The sequence below is a fragment of the Pezoporus flaviventris genome, unplaced genomic scaffold (assembly GCF_033815535.1).
Source record: "Pezoporus flaviventris isolate CSIRO_AGI_PZ_B2104156 unplaced genomic scaffold, CSIRO_AGI_Pfla_v1 ptg000016l, whole genome shotgun sequence".
Taxonomy (NCBI): Eukaryota; Metazoa; Chordata; class Aves; order Psittaciformes; family Psittacidae; genus Pezoporus; species Pezoporus flaviventris.
The window spans coordinates 2,111,254-2,120,501 of NW_026892564.1; the positions used below are offsets into that span (position 1 = coordinate 2,111,254).

At 37.4% G+C, this 9,248-nt stretch overlaps 1 protein-coding gene across 1 annotated transcript; it reads right to left on the bottom strand.

Annotated features, from left to right (window-relative positions):
* Nucleotides 1-2,689: 2,689 nt before the first annotated feature.
* MRPL42 (mitochondrial ribosomal protein L42) lies at nt 2,690-8,470 on the bottom strand. The gene is made up of 5 exons (XM_061454618.1): nt 8,335-8,470; nt 6,500-6,563; nt 5,484-5,568; nt 4,074-4,237; nt 2,690-2,805 (listed from the first exon to the last, which is right to left on the bottom strand). Exons 1-5 carry the CDS (start codon nt 8,468-8,470, stop codon nt 2,760-2,762), a joined length of 495 nt encoding a protein of 164 aa, XP_061310602.1. The 3' UTR covers nt 2,690-2,759.
* Between the last annotated feature and the right edge of the window lie 778 nt (nt 8,471-9,248).

Consider the following 9,248-nt stretch of genomic DNA (forward strand, 5'->3'; position numbering starts at 1 on the left):
TCTGAAACACTTGGTAACTACTAGATACAAAACAAATGGCTAAGTGCCTAAAATTGGCTACAGAGACACCAAAGCAGACTTAACACTGTATATTCTAGGCAACTAAGGTTTTCAATTAACTAACAAGTGCAACAGAAAACAGCCCAAACTAATTTTCAAATGGATTATCCTTTCACATAGAAATGGGACAAGAATTAAATAGATGAATTTCTAAGTCTAAGTTTTTAAATGAACTGAAACAGATAAAGACAGTTTTACATAGTTGTTCAATATCTAGAAAAACAGGAGGACAGCTTGGAATTACTGTGAGAGCTGGATTTTTATTAGGTCATGCTTCAGATGACCCAGGAGAAAGATTAGTGGAAGAGATCATAGAAAGATTTAGAGTGGCAGCATGAGATAGGGAGAGATTTTGAAGTATCAATTTTATGAATTAATGTAGTAACAAAGTGGCAGAGGGTACATACAGTGAAAGTGTTTTAGACTCTGTCTGCAGTAACTGGTCAGAAGAGGAAGTACTTTAAAATAGCAGCCCAGCACATCATAGGTTTTAAGCCCTCAAAATATCTGAAAAGCATCCAAAAATGTCTGGGAAACATTGAGAAATCCAACATTTCTACAGTGATTGTGGATTTTTGATCATAAACAGGGTCTGACAGGCAAGAACAGACAAATGTGATAACAGGAGGTTTCTGTAAAGCAAAATGTCTTAATAGTATTACACAGCACTAAGACAAAGTATCAGGGAGAAGAAGGGGGGGAAATAATTCAAAGTTTAAATTAGTCCAAGGATGTCTTTTTCTTATGCTGGAGTAAAGTCAAGTGGTGACAAATCAGGTCTCAGCTTTCAAAAAATAAAGGGGGCTTAATTTTTATACAGTGGGACATGAATGAAACAGTAAGTATGAGATGGAAGCTGCTCACATATGGACCAGTGTCAGTACCATGAATCGATCAAAATACTAAAATTTTTTGTACTACAAATTACTAAAAACTATTTTTAAAGTTATATTTTAAGCAGAAAAAAATAAGTATTTTGACATGTCTGAACTTGCAGAGTAAGCAGTGATCCTTCTCACAGACACAACAGACATTCCTTCATGATAGCATGTTATCATGTGAGCAACACATCATATAACACAGAGCCAAAATTGCTTGGCTGATGGAGGCTTAAACATGGACTCGGATATCTTACAAACATAACAGAGAATAAACAAAACTATTCCATGCTTTGCCATCATAAACCACTATCAGCTAAACTGTCACTTGGATTTAAAAATGCATTTTTAAAAATAATACCAACATAACGACTTAGACTAGCTTCATGTACAATTTTCCAGAAGCATTTAAAGGGAGGCTTTTACACACACCCAACACTGCCTTCTCTCATCCCTCCCCGTTACAGGAAATTCAGGGAAAAAAGGTTATTCAGTAGTAACTTTAGAAAGTAAGTGTTCTTTAGAGTAACAATGACCAAGATGAGAGACTATATAGTACTCAACTTGTAGCAGAACCTGGAGACAACACATGCTGGTAAAATGACACTAGACTAAAGCAAAGAAACAAGAACCTTCCTAGATTATCCAAGTTGCTTTGGAAAGAAAATACAATCAAAATGTATGACATACATGGGATAATTATTTTCTGATTATTTATAAGGATCTGCTTATAAATAATGTTCCAAGCTGACCCTTTCTATCTGAAGGCTGATGCCTAAAACTGTAGACCAGAGTAAAGAATCTCATTTTCCTGAGGAAAATAAAAGGCTAGATGACAAAATATTATAATAGCAGAGACATTTATGCACTACAAATTGCTAAAGCTATGAAGTAGAATAAAACAAAAACTTTTTTAATTTAAAGCATTTTATGTCATAAAGGGCAAATCCTTCCCCCGCATCAGCGAGAAAGAGCTGGGAGTCTTCACTGATTACCTTGCTGAGGCAAAGAACTTTTCCTCCGCTGAGCTACAGCTATTCTGATTTCCATAGGAACACAGCATCCTCACTGAATGGTAAACAGGGTGGGGTATAAAACACAAACCCAGCAACTCCCTGCCCCAAACTATGAATACACACAGACGTTCTCTCAGCTATTTGGGATTCCTGGGTGATTTAGAAAGGCAAGTTGTTATGCCTTGGATGCTAATACGTAACCAAGTTGGCCAGTTTCCAGTACCTGACAATAAGCCTTAAATACAATCACTTGGCTGATGTTGGATTAAACATGGAATCAGATATCTTGCAAGTATAATAGAAGCAGCAAAACTATTTTTTCACTCTTTTCATAAATACCTCATATAATACTTTTTATCAATACTCCTTAAGACCTCAGTGTTCAAGCTTACCTGCATTTCAGTTACTAGATTTCTAAAAACATAAATATCCTCCCGGAATAACACCAAACCCTAATGTGTCCAGTTCTGGACTTCCCATTCTGACACAAGGCTTCTATGCATTCACTTTACCAATGATAAGCCTCTGACCAAGTTTAATCAGAGCACTCCATCACCTGCTGCATCCAGCTCTAAGACTAGGTCATTGGCTGACCATGCTCGTACAACAGCCATCACTGAACCCTTGCTTCATTCGTGCAGTTTTGTCGTTTTTCTGTCAACTTGCTGAAGTAGAAGAATCAAATTTAGCTAAGCATGTTTTTGTTACAGCACTTGCACAGAACTGCCGAACATCTCACTTTCCGTAATTTTTATTTCCAGTAAAGATTACTAGTAATGTGCTTATGAACAAGAAGTTGTCCCAGTTATCGGTCTTTGGGAGGATTAGGATTCCTGCGTCTTCTATGATACCTAGAAGAAAAAAAGGCTGCAGTGAATGAAAGCTTTGGACAGTCTTGGATTTCCCTCATGCTTTCACCCCCAGCAAGTGATCTCAGGTTAGACATGTAAAACACAAGTTACACAAGCACAGCCTATCCACCACTCATTAGATGTCATCTCTGTTGTTTGTGGAGTTACATAATGCTGATCATTTCTATTGCTACGTCTGCTACAAACATGCAATAATTCAGTCAGTTCTACAGCTGAATAGGTACAAAGACTGCTGTTTATTATTCTTAATCCTTTGTCTGAAGTTAGTTTTATTACACCATCAGCTTTTCCTCTGGCTAAAGCGATTGCTACAGAACAAAGAGACTTGATGTGTAAAGGAGTGGTGCCAGACTGTACATTAAATAGTGTAATATTTTGCAGACAAACTAAAAAACAAATTCTGACAACAAAAAAATCATCCCTACTTTTCCCTCTTAATTACCCACCCTAAATCAAGGGAGACCCTGTTTGATGCTCATTAAGGTGACAGATACCCTTTGGCCATAGAAAGTTCTACCATTTCATTCATTTTATCTACCCCCAAAGCACAATAATTAAAAGTATTCTGGGGATTAAAAAAAAACCCAAACATATATTCTGCCTGTATCAAGCCTCCACAGCTATGAAATTAGCAACTACCAAAAGATGTAGTAGGAAACTGGGAAGAAGTAACACAAACCAGGATGTTGGGTATATTCATGGGCCTACCTGAGTGTATATAGTTCCTCTTTAAGCTGTCATGCACCTTTGCAGCTCTCCTCCTCCCAGCTTTCTGAATACAAGGCACACAGAGGTGCAACTTTCACCATTCAAATGGGAAATCTCTACTATTCTTGAGTCTGAGAACTGGCCTATTAATTTTTTTTTTTTTCCTGAAAAGTCATTAAGAAATAGACAGTGCAAGTTTCCAGGCTGTGTCCGCTCATGTCCATTGACGGTGTTTTACCTACTAGATTCTTTTATGCAACTTTGATAACCGCCTGAACTAGTAATTAACTAGATGGTATGAGAAATTTCTCCTCTGTGACATCTTTCAAAGTGGCAAAGGCTGCCAAAAGGGCAGCATTAAAAAACCCTTATGGAATACAGTTTTCCATTTACACAATGCTGCATTTAAGATTTTATGCAATAGCCCATGCACTAACAGTATCCTGTCTCATATGACTTACCCGACACTGAATCTAGTCATTAAGTTATTCCTCTATTTCCCTTTACCTCCAAAAGGAAGAAACATTGAGAATACTTACTGTCCCACAGGATACCAGCGATGTTTTGTTGTGTAAAACATTTTGCTGAGCTCTTCGATTGTAGGACCTTCATCATTCTTTAGCTCTTTTTCATTCAATCTGGATTTCAAAACTTGATCGAGGTTTTCTTCTTTATTATTCACTGGATCTGGCCGTGGTATGGGCTATAAAAACAGTAGTGTATATATATTTCCCTTTTCTGAGAAAAATCAAAAACCAAGCTACACAGATAGCATTACTCTTGACAGCTGAAGCCAAAGGCATACAGAAAAATGCCTGCAATTGTAAAAGCTGTTCACCACCCCCCACCCACCCAACCAAAGCACCAATGTGGAGCAGATGTCTAGAAAACTGATTACCCCACGTGCTACAGCTGATTACACTACCCCTAAAATCAGCACTGCTGTCATCATTACTGCTAACTTGACCCTTAAAATTCACCTGCGGACTCAAAAGCTTCACTTCTACTAATCCAAAAGTATTCATATTATTTCTATTTAGAAATTTATTCATAGTGATAAACATCATCACTAAAAAAGCTTTTACATGATGTGTACCTTGGAGAAGAATATCACTTCCTAATTGTTTGTGCATCTGCTAAGACCGAGATGTTTGTTCTCAACCTGAAACCTAACTCCTAGCACCATTACAAGCATTTTTCCTTGGTTTAGTCTTTTCCTGAGATATATGCAACTGATACATTTAAAAATACTGGTATATAACTTGCCGGCAAAGAGTGCTAAAATGTCTTAGGTTTTCAATGGAGAATTTTTACATTGGGTACTTCAGCAACATGGCTACCATTTGTACTGTTTTACTAGCATGAGAACTGGAAATTGAAACAAATAGTATACACTAGAAAAGCTTTTCTAAACTTACTTTTATCTGTGTAAAGAACACACTGTAAGTACTGCTGATAGATAAAAATTTGATATTTATAAAGTTTTTTTGTAGTGTTTATAAACCAAGAGTACTGAAGAGAATTCAAAGTTTGAGTTGAAAACAGCAGCACTTTGTTATATTCTCTTGCCCAGACTGCAGCATCTGTACATCAGGACAGGTGAACTAAAACCTGCATTCCAAACATCCTCCTGAGGAGTACACTCATACAGACACTAGTTTTCTCTGAAGTGCACAAGTATCTGAGTGCCTCATGTATTTCTATTTGAGTTACTATAGGCTGTGCTATCTGAGCATTTCTTTCTCTGCCACTTTCCCTCAATTCACCTAAGAACAAGGTCCTCATGGCAGCAGCTACATTAATTGTTCACTAACTTCACAGACATGCTGATCACATGCTAAAAAGTATCTCAGTATTTCAAATGAAAAAAAGATACCCTCAAGACTCAAAATTATAAACTACTTATGCCTTTACAAGAGCACAAAATATAAATATACATTTGGACCTACTTTTGTATGCTCATATGGAATCTCAAGCGACGGGTGGTAGCAGACAATTGTCTTCAAATCTGATGTCACTGCAAGTTCCACTTTGCTATAAAAATAAAACCTCAAATATACACTTTACAATTTTCAGAAACACTGAACAAATAAATAGCCCAAGTCCCAAAGAAAACTAGATTTGCCCCTGCATTTATGAATTCTTAAGAATCTTCTATAAAATAAACCCTTTTAAATTAACAGTCACAAATACTTGATCTGAACCTCCTCTATTCTGCCCCTTTTCCCTTTCTACCCTCCTCACCATCATCTTCATGTTTCTTTTTTGGATGAAGAGGAAGAAAGGGCTAAAAGAAAGTAACTGTGTTAGAAAAAAAATCTCTACAGATAATTACATGTAAAACTGTATCAACAAATGGGGAAAGATGATGTCTAGGACAACATGCCTTTATAAGAAGTACGGCACTTACAAAAAAAGAATAGGAAATTCTGTTTGGGGTTCCAATTTTTACATTTCGTACAAGATGACGAGCATGATGAACAGACACTAGCGAGAGGTTCCTTGAGGAAATACGACTTTTTTCACCTTCCTTCCTGTTCCCATGACACATTATCTTCCTAAAACCTTGTAGGACTCAGATGCTGGTGTTTGCCATTATACTTGTATTGTCTTTCATGGTTTCTACACAACTTTCTCATGCAGCAGACAAAAATACCTGGACTTTGTCTTAACAACAAGCATCAGTGAAAACAACTGCTTTTACGTATTTTCATAAATAAAACTGCAGGGGTATTGGGGTCAGCACCATGTTTAGAATGAGCCCTGCATGATTTTTCATTATGCTTACTTTTTGAAATGCTGACTTCATAATTGTTATGATCAGAAACAGTACGTTAGTTGAAATTATTATGGATATCCAAAACTGGTGTATTTGATTCCATTATATGATAACTTCACAACAGAGAAAACAGCCCTGGAATAAATGTCACATGAAAAGGCCGCATATTAAAGCACATTTAAGTACCAGTTGTAGTCTTCAGGGAGAACTGAATATGTAGATTTATGGCAAGCACGACACACAACTCCATCTGCAAAAAAACCCACAAAAAACACCAAAACAAAACACTACATGTAAAACCAAGCAGAGCTGTGCCAAGTTTAAGAATGTTTACATTTTCATTCTAAGTCTGAATTGGGGATTATAATCATTGTCAGTTTTCAATTAACAAAACCCAAATACTTTCTAAACAGACATTCACTTTACTGCACAGATTTATAGTGTAGTAAAAAAAATACAGTATATAGGTAGCTATGGTCTACATTTACCTTTCCAGTTGTACTGTTTTCCTAAGGAAAACCACAGTATGAACAAAATACCTACAGATTTGATCATTTGAGCATATTCTTTATATGTGCAAAGAACATTACCTTATGACTTACATGCATGATCATAATTTCATTCATAGCAATATTTATTATATAAAAAAAAAATCTAATTTTTACTTCACTGGTGACTTCTATATGTGCTATACAAAACACAAAACTATCATGTCTTGGTTGCAGTAATCCCAGAGAACTTTACCCTTTTCCTCAGGTTCCTGCAGCTCCACTCCAGGCAAAGAAATCACTAGTAAATTACAAGTAGTAAAGAAAGCCAAAAGCATCCAGGACTGTACTAAGTGGATGGAGGGATGGGATTCTCCCTCTGCTCAGCACCTATTATACCACATCTGGGCCCTATGACCAGTTTGGAGTCCTTTAATAAAAGATGAACTGGCACAAGTTCAACAAAGGCCCACCTAGATAGTCAGGGCTGCAGCACCTGCTCTGCAAGGAGAGGTTGAGGGATGGGAGCTGGCTTAGCCTGAAGCAGAGGCAGCTTTGGGGAAACCCAGAAGTAGCCTGCAGTGACTGTTTATGACAGTTGGGGTTACTGAGGTGAGGGAGCCAGTCTGTTCAGTGGTGCACAGTGGAAGGACATGAAACCCCACCCTCAGTTGAAACGAGAGGCTCTGGCTGGATACACAGAGAAACATTTTCCTCATAAGGCCAGCCAGGCACAGTGGGACTGGGGCCCAGCCAGGCTTGTGCAATCTCTACTCTTGGAGACTTCAAAGGCGAAGCTGGACGAGGCCTTGAGCAACCTGGTGTGACTGCAGAGCTGAGCCTGCTCCCAGTGGGAAGTTGGATCACACACCACCCAAAGTCTCTTCTGAGTTTTCCCACAATTCCATTTCCATTTTTTCATAGAATCATTTAAGTTAAAAGATACTTTTAAGATCATAAAGCTCTGTCAAGATATTGCTGCAAATAGTTCGTATCTCTTCCTAGGATTCTTCCTAAGATTTCTTTCTCCTCCTTGCCCACTAACCTCTAAAATGTAACATGTCCATTATATTTTCTCAGTTCCTGTCTTTTCTATAGCCTTTACTACCTCCACTGCATCTACCTATTGACACCCAAAACACACATAAAAAGGTAAGAAATAACATTGCCTGTTTTCACTTTGCTGTTTATATTGAGTAATGAGATCTTGCTGTAGCCTTTTTTTCTCACCACCATTTAAAAAAAAAATAGATTTAAATTTAATTAAAATCAAACACAGTGGTAAGAGCAGTGGTATTTACAAGCAAATTAATAAATTAGAGAAGCACCATATGTGGACCACAGAAGCTTTAAGAGGAAAAAAAGCCAAAACAAGATCCCCTTTAATTATCAGCAGAGAAGATGGAATATCAGACTTGACTGTGTTCAAATAAAAATTGACTTCCACACTTCCATTACTTTAAGCAGCACAGGAAAGAGGTTCTCGAAGAACAAATTTTAATACAGGATTTCTACAGTTTCATCACTACTTACTCTGCAGCGGGGCCTGCTTACAAGCTGCTACTGAACGCATCCAGAAGAGGCTGGGGCACACAGTTCTAAGTAATGTTGCCATCCTGGCAGCAGAGAAGAAACCAGTCCTGGACAAGATGGAACTCAAATGGACCATAACCTTTTTTCCTGCAGAATACCCTCTGAAAAAAAAACAATTTCAAAGCTGTTCAGGGTAGAAAAGCCAAACATTTTAATTTCTTGAATATCATAAAGGTAAATAAAATGTGTGCAGTAGATTCTTCATTATTTATCAGTGGTTTAGAAGTCCTTTACTTAAGATACTCACACCTGCCTCCTTAACAGTCAATGCGGAACAAGACTTTATTTGCTGAGAGGTACTCTTTGAAGGTACATCATCACTGTTATAAAAAAGGTTTCCAAGCTTTGGTCTCCTCAGTTTTTATACTAACACTTAAGTTTTGCATCCTTCCCTCTGCGTATTCCACAGAATTATTCCCAAACCATGTTTGAGATGTAAATACCATCACCCAGTATAAAAATAGAAGTACTTATCCTCAACACTTGCTGTAGTTACAAACTGGCTAGATGATGCTGCCTTCATCCATCTCAAAAGCTATACACTTAAAAGCTACAAAATACCATTTAGAATACCTCAAATGTTACCCAGAAGGAGAAAGACACATAAACATCTTAAGTTTTCATTTGCTACGGGGGGGGGGGGGGGGGGGGGGAATTGTTTTGAAGAGGAATGTAAACTGATGTCTAAAAAGCACATAATTGGAGACAGTTCAGAAACACTCATAAAAATATAAACAAGAAAGGAGACCTCTTTAAAACTACTTCATATTTAGTGCTTCAGAACATTACCAAAAGTGTGCACTTTACAGTTGCAGCAACTAACTGTTCATCATTTTCTTTACCGCTGACAAGTG

Bases quoted from the DNA above. Each gene is read 5' to 3' on its own strand.
- MRPL42 (XM_061454618.1), bottom strand. From the start codon at position 8,470: ATGGTCCATTTGAGTTCCATCTTGTCCAGGACTGGTTTCTTCTCTGCT. The intron at 6,564-8,334 runs GTAAGTAGTGAT...GTTTTTTTGCAG, and splicing joins TAAGCAGGCCCCGCTGCAGA to ATGGAGTTGTGTGTCGTGCT. The intron at 2,806-4,073 runs GTAAGTATTCTC...TTTTTCTTCTAG, and splicing joins CGCTGGTATCCTGTGGGACA to GTATCATAGAAGACGCAGGA.